This window comes from Candida oxycetoniae (assembly GCF_023343755.2).
Source record: "Candida oxycetoniae strain CBS 10844 chromosome Unknown scaffold36, whole genome shotgun sequence".
Classification (NCBI taxonomy): Eukaryota; Fungi; Ascomycota; class Pichiomycetes; order Serinales; family Debaryomycetaceae; genus Lodderomyces; species Lodderomyces oxycetoniae.
The window spans coordinates 115,427-129,305 of record NW_026055464.1 but is presented as its reverse complement, the minus strand read 5'-3'; the positions used below and the strand labels follow the sequence as shown (position 1 = coordinate 129,305).

The 13,879-nt window shown below is 39.1% G+C and overlaps 5 protein-coding genes across 5 annotated transcripts; 3 read left to right on the top strand and 2 right to left on the bottom strand. All coding sequences in view use genetic code 12, as the record gives it.

Moving 5' to 3' along the window:
• Nucleotides 1-896: 896 nt before the first annotated feature.
• On the top strand, nt 897-2,162 carry NSA1 (ribosome biosynthesis protein; the record flags this gene model as incomplete). Its single annotated transcript, XM_049324878.1, has 1 exon — nt 897-2,162. One exon carries the CDS (start codon nt 897-899, stop codon nt 2,160-2,162), a length of 1,266 nt encoding a protein of 421 aa, XP_049179465.1.
• A 9-nt stretch (nt 2,163-2,171) lies between these two features.
• On the bottom strand, nt 2,172-3,188 carry SEH1 (Seh1p; the record flags this gene model as incomplete). Its single annotated transcript, XM_049324877.1, has 1 exon — nt 2,172-3,188. The coding sequence occupies one exon, from the start codon at nt 3,186-3,188 to the stop codon at nt 2,172-2,174; it is 1,017 nt and encodes a 338-aa protein (XP_049179464.1).
• Nucleotides 3,189-3,616: 428 nt separating this feature from the next.
• On the top strand, nt 3,617-4,930 carry ALG7 (UDP-N-acetylglucosamine--dolichyl-phosphate N-acetylglucosaminephosphotransferase; the record flags this gene model as incomplete). Its single annotated transcript, XM_049324876.1, has 1 exon — nt 3,617-4,930. The coding sequence occupies one exon, from the start codon at nt 3,617-3,619 to the stop codon at nt 4,928-4,930; it is 1,314 nt and encodes a 437-aa protein (XP_049179463.1).
• A 344-nt stretch (nt 4,931-5,274) lies between these two features.
• VRP1 (Vrp1p) lies at nt 5,275-7,311 on the top strand (the record flags this gene model as incomplete). The annotated part of the gene is made up of 1 exon (XM_049324874.1): nt 5,275-7,311. The coding sequence occupies one exon, from the start codon at nt 5,275-5,277 to the stop codon at nt 7,309-7,311; it is 2,037 nt and encodes a 678-aa protein (XP_049179462.1).
• Nucleotides 7,312-7,436: 125 nt separating this feature from the next.
• GDH2 (glutamate dehydrogenase (NAD(+))) lies at nt 7,437-12,399 on the bottom strand (the record flags this gene model as incomplete). Its single annotated transcript, XM_049324873.1, has 2 exons — nt 7,437-8,403; nt 9,218-12,399. 2 exons carry the CDS (start codon nt 12,397-12,399, stop codon nt 7,437-7,439), a joined length of 4,149 nt encoding a protein of 1,382 aa, XP_049179461.1.
• Nucleotides 12,400-13,879: the final 1,480 nt, after the last annotated feature.

Here is a 13,879-nt window from a genome sequence, read left to right as displayed (position 1 = left end):
GATAGTAGATAGGGACAGTGGGAATCTCGTTAATCCATTCATGCGCGTCACTAATAAGGCTTTGTCAGAAATGTCATATTCTTATTACACTATCTTATGGAGAGGAGAGACAACTGTTTTCATGAAACCTTTGTTGAAATATGGCAGTACACAGGGAAGTATAAGCGACACTATCGTGCAACACTTTGTAGCTACACATTAGGTTGAAAACTTTATTAAGTAACACAGCGCCTAATGTCAAAAATGAAAGACGAGATTCTAACCTTAATAATTACAGTATACTCCCTACTTTCCACATTCCCACATTCTACTTTCTTTTTACTCTACATTATTCCTTCTATTCTACACTATTGTCTCCTTTATTCCTCCCCTTATCTTTTCTGTTCAAATATTTTGGCCCAAATTCTGGCCAAATTTTTTTTCTCTTGTATAAATCAAATACAAAAAACTCATTTAAGAGAATGCAAAACTCACTTTTATTGAATCCAATTTACCTCCCTCTTCTCTTGTTATAGTATTATCTCTTCCCCTATAACATCAACCACCAATAAACAAGGTTGTATTGATTTCTTAATCAAGACCCAAGGGTCCAATCAATAACATAACCTTTGAAAGTCTGTAATAGGTCTGGGTGCAAAAACACAGTTGTTTCATGAATTCATGACTCACCAAGAGATAGCCTTTCTGATGTAAGAGTACTCATGCAAAAAAAAAAGTACTGGTATAAGAGTACAACCCAATTCGATGCGGTTGATTGATCCCATCGCAAAAGGCTGCAAAAAAAAAAAAAAAAAAAAAACAATTCAATTGGTAGCATCTTTGAAAAATGTTACAAAACTTCTTTTTCAAAGCTCATCGGAACCCCCAAATAGGCCCCATCGAAATCCAAATTCATAATGAAAGTGTTAGTATCGTCAGATGATACGGGAGGCGCGAAGCTAGCGATTTTTAAAAGGGGTACAGATACTTCCAAACAGGATGCTATACAACCCGAAGCAATTACGAATTGTTTGATACAACCATATTCTAATTATGGGTCAAGGATAATACATTTGTTGAACTACAATTATCAGTATCTCATTGCCTCAAGGTATGGTGGGATCTTGTCCATATTTGATTTTGAGGAAAAAGAAGAGAAAGAAAACGATAAAGCAAATAAGGACGATGCAAACGAAGAGACACTATTTGAGCATTTGCATGATTATAGAATACCTGTCGAAAAGGACGACAAACCCGTGGCATTGGTAAAAGCAGAGAAATTGGACAGTGTATTTGTAGCTTATGAATCGGGAAAAGTGTTTGTCATATACATTGGGGATTTCAAATTTGAGCCATTATTAATTAATTTATCAAACTCAGGCCCAATTAGTGCCTTTACTAATAATCCACGTCGAGAAAATGTATTCGCTTATGGAGGAAAGGAGAATGATCTCCAAATAGTTGAGCTTTACGATGCTAAAGTGAATAGTACAATTTTCAAAAAGGAGGATTATAGGTTGGTTTTCAGTCCAAAGACAATCTTTAAAGCAAAAAATGTCAAAAATGATCACTTGAATCTAAGAGTTCCGATTTGGATTACGAATGTCTTGTTTTTTAGTGATAAGAAAGAGGGTAGTTGCAAACACTACAATCTCATAACCTCAACACGATATGGACAATTGAGGATTTACGATACAGCTCATGGTAGAAGACCTATTAAGGATTTTCAAGTTGCAGAAAAACCTATTGTAACATTAACATTTGCAAGTGAGGAGGAGAACGAGGTCATTGTAACCGATACGCATAATATGATTGCCAAGTATTCCTTGACACAAATCGATGATAAAGCTTTCAAAACAAACTCTGCTTCTGCGGGCAATATTATCAAGCCTGTTCCAAAACTTTTAGGAAAATTTACAGGAGGAAATACAGGTGCAACTTTTGGTGTTCAAATTCATGAAGAATTAGCTACCTTTGCTGGTCTTGATAGATATCTTCGAGTTTTCGATCTAGATACTCGCCAGGTATTGGCAAAAGTTTACTTGGGGGTTGAAGCTAGTTCTTTACTTATTATAGACGATGAGGATGAAGAAGATGAGGATCAAAAGCGAAAAAGAGAAGAGGAAGAAGCAGAAGACGAGCAAATGTGGGATCAACTAAACAAGAAACAAAAACAAAAATAACAACAACTTTCATTTAAGCTTGTTAGCTTCGTTTTCTATACTGCGATTGTCAGATCTGTTACTGGTATTGATCACACTCATGCACTTCCATTCACTCAAATAATTACATTTCCATAGCCTCAATTTCCCATCATCACCAGCGGAAGATAGAATAGTTCCAGTCGTGTTCCAGTTTACTCTCCACACTTCTGATTTATGATCGTTCAATTTCGCAAGGAGCTCGACTTTAAAGCTACCTGAAGAATTTTCACTAGCCTTAAAGATTCGCACGTAACCATCTTTACAACCTGTTGCAATGAGATGGTAACTGCGTCCCATTGAAGGGGCCCAGCTAACAGACCGAATCAATCCATTATGTTCTGGTAAATTGCATATCTTTACGTATTTTTCACCACTGTCTTCTCTACTATCAGTCCGTTTCGGTACATTTTGGTAAACAAAACCTTGATCCAAAGCTACCACTATAAACTTTTCGGTTGAGGTAAATTTGGAATGGCACCACTCAATTCTAAAACTACTCTGTAAATTTTTAGCAGGTAGCAGATGATTCAAGATAGGCAACTCTGTCGTTAGACCCCAGCTAGTCAAGTCATTGGGCTCTAAAGATTCGTAAATTCTAAATACACCGTCACTTCCAACACATCCCAATTTCAACCCCAAGTGACTCGGTGCAAACGCCACATCATATATCGGCGCATGCGATTCATTCAACGTCGCTAACCGCATCCACCTTCGGCCCGATCCATGCATTTCATCTGGCTGCTCCTGCCAAATTTTTACTGTCCTGTCAAACGAGCATGACGCTAATATTTTCGAAGTCGAGAACCCCGGATGTGCCCAAGAAACCTTGACTACCAGCGAATCATGAGCTTTCCACAGATCGTTAAGTATCCACGATCCTGTCGACGCTTCAAAGTCAAATACTTTTATATGCTGGTCTGATGAACAAGTGGCAATGGTTTTGCCATAAAAGTCGTATCTAATATCATGTATCAATTCCTCATGACCTGTAATAAATGGTTTCATCTTTTACCAACAAAACTAACAAACCATCTCTCTTTCTCCTCTCTCTTTCTTTCTCTTTCTCTCTTTCTCTCTTTCTCTCTTTCTCTCTCTCTCTTAACTTTTTTAGTGAGCACGTTTGTTATTTGATTAGTTTTTTTTTTTTACTATTGACATTTATTTTTCTTTTATTTCTCCATCTTTTCTTATAAGCTTGAAGTTTCTTGATCAGGTTTAGTAAAGTAATAAGTGAGAGAAAAAAAATGTATAGTAGAGGGGTGTTTAGCAAGGCTATCCGTACGTCTTTGTTTATAGGTGCAATTGTGGCGATTGCTCCGAACAATCCGCTTCGTACTCTGGTGGCATTTGCTGTTATTGGGTATGTAATTACTATACTGGTAATACCCAAGGTTGGCGCGAGTTTTATTAAAATCGGCCTCAAGGGAAAAGATATGTCAAAACGAGCTCCGGTTAAGGAAATACCCGAGACCATGGGTTTAGTAGCAGCAGCTACATATTTGCTCTTGATGTTTGGATTGATACCTTTTGTCTTTTTCAAGTATTTGGTTTCGTTTGGTTCGTTAGCTAATGATAAAATTATCTCGGAAAACTACACGAGTCAATACCAAGCATTGAAACAAAACAACTTATTTCCACACAATAAGCTCGCAGAGTACTTGAGTGCCGTTTTATGCTTACAAGGTACCACGGTGATTGGTTTGTTAGACGATTTATTTGATATACGCTGGAGAGACAAGTTTTTCTTGCCGGCAATAGCCTCATTACCGTTGCTCATTGTTTACTATGTTGACTTTAGTGTTACTTCAATTGTTGTTCCAAAATTTTTCACTGATTTGCCGGGCGGTGTTTACCTTTTAGATACCATCAATTTCTTTGTCAAAAATGGCAATCATTTGGTAACTTCGATCTCAGGATTATCGTTTAGAACTCTACAATCAGATTATGTCATTCCCAACGATGCTCCAAAATTAATTGATTTGGGTGTTTTCTACTACGTGTACATGTCGGCTATTTCCATTTTTGCGCCAAATTCAATCAATATCCTTGCAGGTATAAATGGATTGGAAGTTGGCCAGTCTATCATATTAGCAGCTATATTTTTGATCAATGATTTTTGCTATTTGGTCTCCCCAAATATTTCTCAAGCGGCACACGATTCCCACTTGTTTTCAGTTATTTTCATCCTTCCATTCTTGGGGGTTTCCTTGGCCTTGTTGCAGTACAACTGGTTTCCTGCAAAAGTGTTTGTAGGCGATACTTATTGTTACTTTAGCGGAATGGTGTTTGCCATTGTGGGGATTTTGGGTCATTTTTCAAAGACATTATTGTTATTCTTGATACCACAAACATTGAACTTTGTATACTCGGTGCCTCAACTATTTCATATCGTGCCATGTCCGAGACATAGATTACCTAGATTTAATCCTGAGGATGGTCTCATGTACCCTAGTTTTGGCGAAATAAAAAAGGAGTCCTCGACATTAAACACATGGATGCTAACCTCACTAGAGTTTTTTGGCTTGATAAAGTTGGAGAGAGACGTGTCCCTGAAAAAGATTGTAAAGTTTAGCAATATGACAATTATTAACCTCACTTTGGTTTGGTTCGGACCATTGCGTGAGGATAGACTCTGCTTACTAATATTGGCAATTCAGTTTGTAATTGGCATCTCAATGATAGTTGCAAGACACACTGTTGGCCCATGGCTCTTTGGCTACGATAACTTATCCTGGGGGGTCAAATAATATAATATAAAATTACATTACATTGTATATAGAGTTATAGATTTTTTTTAATAATAGCTGCAAAAAAAAAAAAAAAAAAAAAAAAAATTTTCCAGCCCAGTCGTGGCCATTTCGTCAATTTTTTTTNACTAGATCATTTAATCAGTGAAAAAGAAATTTTGTAAAAAAAAAAAAAAAAAAAAAAAAAAGATGTTCCAGCCCAGTCGTGGCCATTTCGTCAATTTTTTGTCAATGACACAAAAGCTCTACTTTTTCCATCTACTTGATATTCCCAATTAAATAGTTAATATGTCTGTCTATTAGACAGCTAACTTTATTTTTGAGATAAGACGTGAGTCAGAAAGATGGCTGCACCGCCGCCTCCACCGCCGCCACCGCCGCCTCCAGGGCCTCCACCACTGTTGGGACTGCCATCTGGGCTGGGCGATTTGCCAGCAAGACCACCGCCTGCAGTTGCTCAAGGAAGAAATGCTTTACTTGGCGATATTAGAAAAGGAGCAAAGTTGAAAAAGGCAGTAACTGTGGACAAATCCAAGCCCATGATTGATACTAAACAGCTGTCATCTATATCTACATCAACCCCTAGCAATAATTCGACGAAAACTGCGCCTCAGGTCCCAGCTGGGGTACCTCAATTGGGTGATATTTTTGCTGGAGGCATGCCAAAATTGAAGCGAGTAGATAATCGTGCAGGAGTTGTGCCACCATCGGCGCCTAAAATACCCAACTTAAACTCACACAATAATAAAGCTACAGTACCACCAGCACCACCCCCTCCAGTTGGTCTTCCACCAAGTATGCCGCCAAAACTACCACCAACGAGACCAAAAAAGTCAAATCACCTTCAAAGTAGTTCGATATCTTCAATTGAAGAGGTCAGCAAACCTCCGCCTCTACCATCGGGCCCACCTCCAATCCCGACTTCTGCACCTCCACCCCCTGCAGTGCCAATAGCAAATAGACCGAATATGAAAACACCTTCAGCTGCACCGCCGCCGCCGCCACCAGCACCACCAGCACCACCACCAGCACCACCAGCACCTTCACATACAATGCAACCAGCAAACAAATCAAACCTGGCAATACCTTCGGCTCCTCTGATACGTCCCAGTGGACTACCTTTCCTTGCGGAAATAAACGCGAAAAGAGATGATAAAAATGTCATTGAAAATGTTGATACTGGTTCCAAATCTCATCAAAAGAAACCATCAATACTGTCGTTAACTGCATCGCGTCTCCCATCATCCAATGCTTCCAAACCTCTGCAAGTTCCTTCAATACCTGTCACAAGACCACCACCACCTCCTGCACTGCCTGCACCTCCTGCACCATCTATGCCACCAGCACCACCTGCACCATCTATGCCACCAGCACCTCCTGCACCACCAGCACCTCCTGCACCACCTGCACCTCCTGCACCACCAGCACCTCCTGCACCACCAGCACCTCCTGCACCACCAGCACCTCCTGCACCACCAGCACCTCCTGCACCACCAGCACCTCCTGCACCACCAGCACCTCCTGCACCACCAGCACCTCCACCTCCTCTGACGTTACCTCCGGCTAACTCAAGTGCAAAAGCTTCAAGTTCCAAACCTATTCCAGCACCTAGTGGCTCTCTCCCATTTTTGGCCCAAATCAACGCAAAAAGAAATGATGATTTCGTGATTGACGGTAGTCGCAACTCTTACTCGACTGCTGCAAATGATAAAACCCCTACTCCTTCGCTGCAAAAGCCCAAGTCGGCTAAACTCGCAATGTTCAAAGAAAACATCACGAAGAGCCCGATTCCTCCAGTTCCGTTTACATTACCACAACCTCAAAAGACTAAACCACCAGCTCCGCCAGTGACTGCTCCCACTCCGGCGCCACCACCACCACCACCACCATCATCACTACCATCCATGAGAGATGCTGAGCCTACTTCTCCAGCCATTCCATTGTCTATCCCAATGCCTATTGCAACACCACAAGCTCCCAAATTTCATCCTCATAAAGAACCAGTCAAAGCACCAAACCTAGATCCACCCGCACCACCAACAGAACCGGCTCCTTCAGCTCCTAAATTCAAAAAATCCCCACCCCCTTTACCTCCACAAGGACTGACACCTATGAGGTCTACCAGCGTACCAAAAAATAACGGCTTGGACTCTAAACAAGATGCTGGTTTATCATTAAGAAAAGTCTCGGCTCTGACATTCACCATTAATGGCTCAGCAACAGGCAAAAGCAATGGTCAAAAAGTTGTTATTGATGATAAACGATTCAAATTTGTAAACGCTAATTCATTGCCAAATCCGAGAAGATTTGAAAAAGTTCAAAAGCTATATCCAAGCGGAAGAGGTTCATCTATTCCATTGGACTTGAGTCTTTACTCTTAGAAGAGTAAGCTGTACATTGTATGTACATGTATATATACATGTATATATACATGTATGCATGTATGTAATGTATGTATGTATGTAATGTATGTATCATAGCGGTCAATACCTTAATGCACATTTACTCAAGTTTCATTTGGAGACCAGATTTGTACCACGTTGTCATAAAAAGAGCACGTTGCCACAACCTTTCCATCGCTTGACCAATCACCACCATAGCACATACTCTCATGATCGCCTTTGAAGTATCTTTGTACTTGAAAGTTGACATCCAGGGCGTCAATGATTCGAGCACCATCGTACATGCAACAACTCAATATTCGGCTATCATTAGGGCTGGGGATAAGTCTCCAAACACCACCGTTTAAATTTTCTTTATATAGATTTATTGGCATTCTATTCGGAAGAAGATTAGGATTTGAGCTGCTGATACACCGTAGATCCCAAACTCGTAGATGATCATCGTACGAACCGGTCCACAACAAATTCGACTTGCTGCTATTCCATCTTGTAGTAGGAGATAGTATGCTGACAACGCCTGCATCATGACCTTTCTTCAATGTCCATATCGCAGTTGCCATTCTGAGATCATGAGCAATCAATTGGGAGTCATCACCACCTGTATACACAACATCTTGTAAATGACCCAATCCGCCAAATGACCCTGTCCAACATTCCAAAGAATGTTGAGTCTCTAGCAAAGTAGGCGTGCAGTTTTCAAGATCAAAAACAGCCAGACTACCATTAGTAAGCGTCAAGAGCATCAAGTTTTGATGGACAGGGCTAAAAAATATAGATGTGATTAAAGTATCTTCATCTACTGCGATATCCTTAATCAAAATTGGTCCTTCACCACTAGATACAGTCCATAGCATTATGTGCCCATTTGAATGAGCCGAAACTAAAATAGAGGTGTCATTAGGGTTGAATTTCATGTCCAATATTGCAGCTTCGGTCATTATAGCTTGAACAAGAACTAGTCTTTGCTCTGATGGATCATAATGGTAATAATCAAGAGATCCATGTTTCCGCCCATTGTCTTCTAACTTATAAGTTCCAATATAAATCTTACTTGAGTCCTCAGGGTGAAATCTCAAACAACAAGGTGGAAGCTTTGTTTTTGAACCTGAAAGTCTTTTGCTAATCGTAACCATTCCATCTCATCTTGTACAATTGAAAAGAATAAAGATCAAAAAAAAAAAAAAAAAAAAAAACCCCAAAAGAGAAACTAGGGCATAAAACATCAGCAACAAAGTAGCCAAGGACAAGACATTGCCGTTTGACCAATGGGACTATATCAAAAATGGATGTCATTGCCCTTGAAAGTGAGATACTACATTGGGTTTTCCACGATGTTAGTTGCGGTAATTGGGGACTATGTTTCTACAAAGATTAATGAAGAAGTTCAAGCTCGTAGTAAAATTGTTGCCGAAGTAGATTATGAGGCTAAAGAACAAGGGGAGAAGAAGAACCAGGTGTAGGATGTTAATGCTGGAAATATTCTAAAGTACGAGTACTCTAGATTTAAAGTTTGAAAAATTCGACTTGGTTTATAATTGAGATAAGAATAGAGGTGCGAACACTGTGAAGATTGTACCCTATCCCTTTCATACATTAGTTTACTACTAGAGAAGAACTGATGTATAGGTTGTATGTGATTGTAGAATTACTCAAGGTTTAGCAACACAGTAATTGCGTTTTTTTGTATAAACTTGGAGTCACAGTTTCTGCATTAAAGCCTTTGTTTGACCAAGTTCATGCACAAAGATGATAAACAAATTATATATGGATTATCACTAGTCGTCTATATCTTGATAAATAGTTAAAGTTACTTCTTATACATCATACACAGACACATACCCCCTTTTTCTCTCGCTCCTTCACATCTTGCCCCCACACTTAATACTTCAACAAGCCCCTTTTAATAAATTGTTTTCGAAGGTTACTTATGAATTCCAAAAATTTAGCAGGATTTGAATCGATACCTCTTGAGTATACAAAGCTAGAAGCCAAATGTGTAGCAAATATTGCTTTCAAATACGCCTTTGGAACACGGGCAAGTACATTTTCGATACCAATTTTTTCCAACAACAAAGGTGGCAAGGAGTCCAATAATACGGCATTTCTAAAATCAACATCATCTTCCCATAACTCCTTTGAGTTTGCTAATTCATCGCCCAACTTATTAATAGCGAGCGATAATTTGTCCGATAATATGGTAAATGGAATACCAGTGTCCTGATGCAATCTCCAAAGAGCTTCAAATTCAGCATTGGCATTCAATACAATCTTGTTTTGAACATCTTTAACAAATTTCTCATAAAATTCAGGTTTAGTGCCAGTTTCAGAATTAACACACATATTTTCCAAAAATCCCTTGTCATCAAAGGCAAGAGCAGCAAGAACTTCAAGGGAAGACGAAGTCACACCACCTTTATTTGTTGATGCGTCTTTGAAAATAATAATCCCTGCTTTCTCCAAAATCAATTTAGCAGATTGTGTAATGAACAAATTGGCACCTTCAACAAAGTAGGGAACAACAGACTTGCCGGTTTTATCGTCAATTAATTCATGCACATTGTTTGTGTCAATGGCTGCTGGTCTACCACCACATGGAACGAAAAGGTCTACTCCATTTACACCATACTGCTTCTTCAATTTCAAATGGAAAGTGTTTCTAAATGCAACCCCACTCGTGACCACTTGACCGTTTGGTAAGGTAACATCCATATCATCAACCAAAACAATATATCCATTTGGGGATAGTTTTGATCTGTCATAATGTTCAATCATTTTCCTCTCCTTGGCTAATCTGATCAACTCTCCCTTATCCAATCCAGTTGGATCACAAATGACACCCGATCCATCAACAATACCAACATAATTCTCATTTCTGGATAATAAAATCTCATTGGATCCCAAATCACCATCAGGTCCACCAGTTTGAAACTTGCGAATCGTGGAATCATCAATGTTTAATTTTTCGTAAATCTTATTAACATAGGCACGAACCGATAAGGTGGTCATGGAATACTTATCATGTGGTATACCACCAAGTTGTGGCGATTTACCAGTCAAGAACGACTTCCACCAAGGAGCTCCTCTTGCTCTTGCATGTAAAGTGGCCCAATTGACATAGCCAGCAGTACCTTCATCAGGACCCAAGAACAAAATTTCCGGCTTATTGTACAAGTCAACATAATTATCCTTAACACCAGGAATATGTTGCTTCAAAAGTAAATCAATCAATGCATCTATATATTTTTCAAAACTTGCTTGTGAACGATCTTGAGCAGATCCGGCATCTAACAAAATCACACCTTTGGATCCTCCTTCTGGAATATCCTTGTTCTTACGTTGTTGTGTGTTTGCCAAGTTATAATTTTCATCAAAGAGATTACGAGCATTGACATTGTAGGCGTCTAATGATCTCAGTCTCACGATTCTGATACCACCTCGAGCAATGTCTCTGAATCTAATGTGAAAGCCTCTAAACTCTGAGCCAACAACAAAAAACATACCATAAGGACGCTCTGGATATTCCGCTTCTGGTAAAAACGATGGGTCCAATCTGAATGACAAGGCGACTTTTGTGGGTGTGTAGAAATTGGTTTTCAATATCGCCTTGTTGAATGTGTACAAAGCCCTCAACACAATTGCATGATGCTCATTTTGTGAGCATTCTCTACTCAACAAGTTTTCAAACTCTTCTTCTGATCCAACGGGAGATATTTGCGATAATCTTTGATACGATAAAGTTTTTTCCATTGAAGATCTGATATAGTGAACATCAGCAAATTGACGATACAATTTGCGAACAATTTCACTTCTCACATTGAACACCTCCTTGATATATTCCTGAGTGTACGTTTCAGCTCTTAACCTTTTCTTCAAACTATTCAAAACTTCAGCATGTTCAGTAGATTTTGAAGGGTCCAATAATGATGATAGTTTAGTATATTCTGGTCCTAACCGATTCAAGAAATGCGTAACAAATATTACACCTGATTGTGCATAAATGGATTCTTGTAGGGATAAATCTCCTTGAATAAGTCTATCGTGGAAGAAGTTGTGAGGAATACAGTATAACAAAGAAGCCTCCTTGATCACTTGATAAATTGACAAGTCCACTGATGACTTTCTCAGTTTCGAGGTTACATACATTGAGATGATAGTAACACCATTTGCAAACTGCTCAATGTATTTTCTAGTGGTTTGCAATTTATAGTAATTGGCCAAATCGCTCAAACCTGAATTATACCTGGGGGCAGAATGTTGTCGATATCCAATAATGACTCTATACTCCTCACTTTGGTCAATTGGAAAATGCTTAATAATGGGCCCAGCAGAGGTGATGACTTCTTTGTTTATACTTTCGTAGAGAGACTTTGTATGTGGAGAAGCAATTTTCAAAAAAGTTGTATCACCAATCTTGTTGATATCAGTTTCTTCCTTGGAAACTTTACCATTTAAAGGATTAAAGTGGTTTTTGTAGACGAAAAACAATCGAACGTATTGCTCTCCCAAGTTCTTATTCTGTGAGTAAACACCATTGAGAATAGGGTCAGTTTCGTATTTCAATGGTGAGCAGAAATACTCTAAACGGTAACTCTTTGCTGAACCATCAAACGGATCAATGTACTTATCGTCGATTCTTTCTTCAAATACGTTTCTTTGGTAAACGTGTGCGTCGATTGTATCGAAAAACACAGCATGATCCTCAGCTTCTCTCTTGTATGAGATCAATGGCTGTTCTCCTGAATTTGCAAACGCTTGTACTTTACAGGCATATAAAGCATGTATATGTCCCGCGATTTCCTCTGGCGACAGTCTAGCAAAAAAGACATCATCAATACCCAAAGATTCATAAAACCATTTTGCTTCCGATTCTAATAGCGGCTCGGGGATAAAACCTGTGGAGTCAAGCACATCAAGCACTTGGTCAAACTGATCCTTCTTACCGCTAAAAGGATTATCTATATAATCCTGATTTAGACTAAACGGTAAAGATTGACCTGTCTCGTTTGAGTCTCTATCTTGATTAATAGCGAGTTTTGAAACTCCATTCTCAAGTCCAACTGCGCTCATCCTTGTATTTCTACTAGCGATAAACTGGCTCTATCAAATACTTGCAATAATAAAAAGAATTGCAAAAGAAACTTGTATTACAATAGAAACTTGTATTGCAAAAGAAACTTGTATTGCAAAAGAAACACTTGTATTGCCTTATTTTTTTATTGTTGTTATTGAAATCAATCTAGTTGACTTTTGAGAGGCTTATATACTTGACGCTGCTCAGACTCGGACTATGTAGCAAATGCTGCATATTAGAACCGTAATACATTTTATGTAACAAGTGTTTGGGGTTGATTGGCGGTAGCAGCCGAAGACGGTAGCATCTAAAGGCGGGGAGAGAGAAAGAGAGAGAGAGAGAGAGAGAGAGAGACTAATGACGTATAATAGATCTATAGAGTTTCATGGTGTAGTAGGTTATTATAGACTAATTGCGTAGAAATTTCCCTATATAGCAAGTCGCTAGCGATTGCTTCGCAATTAGTCTCTAATAACCTACTAATGCTATTGGGGGGGGGGCCTCTAGAGATCTAAACTATATATGTTTCATAGTGAGCAGGAAAAAAAAAAGAAAAACCTAACCTAATCCTCCAGTTTCGCTTTCAATACCGAGCTGTTTCTACTTGTAGTTACTAGAACTTATCTAGGGCAATAGACTATTCTGATGCCAATTGGCTGTATGTTGTGGAGTAACTGAAAACTAAAACTGGGGCAAGTTGTGACCAACTTGTAACTGGGGTGCAAATTATGAGCAATATGCATTTTTGCCGGAATATACTTTCCTTCGGCGTTTCTAACGGGTAAAGCACAGCGAGGGAAAAAAAAAAAAGAAAAGAAAAGAAAACAAAATGCATTACCGAGAATTTTACCGTTGAAGACACAACCAACTGGGGAATAAAAAAATGACACTATCGAGCAGAGCGAGATAGTGGAGCACACTAGCTCCAACTGATATGACACTAGCCCCCCACTAACATGACACTTGCTCCCACTGACATGACACTTACTCCTACTGATATGGCACTAGCCCCCCACTGACATGACACTTGCTCCCACTGACACTCTTGACTTATATGTGTCTTGTTGTTTTGACAAGTCTTATTTTGATAGGTCTTGCTTTTATATCTTGTTATAGAGAAACTTTTTGTGTTACTCAAGCTACGAATAAATGGAATCTGCGTGATTTCAGAAAGTTTCGAAAATTAATGCAACCACTTGTAGACTCTTGTCTGCCACCTCAATAAACTAAAAGTGAAAAAAAAAAAAATAATCCATTGCCATAGACAGCTTGGCTTAGAACTTCGAGTCCTGCACCGTTTACGGCAATTGGACGAATATATTTAAACATAGTTTTCACTCCACATAGATGATGTCGCGCTAACTGTGGGTAAAAAAAAATGTGGGGTCGTAATTGAATGCCACACACAACAGGATGGAGGTAAATTTCAACGTCATTAATGAAAGCGGAGTTGGAACGAAAGGGCTTAGACATAAA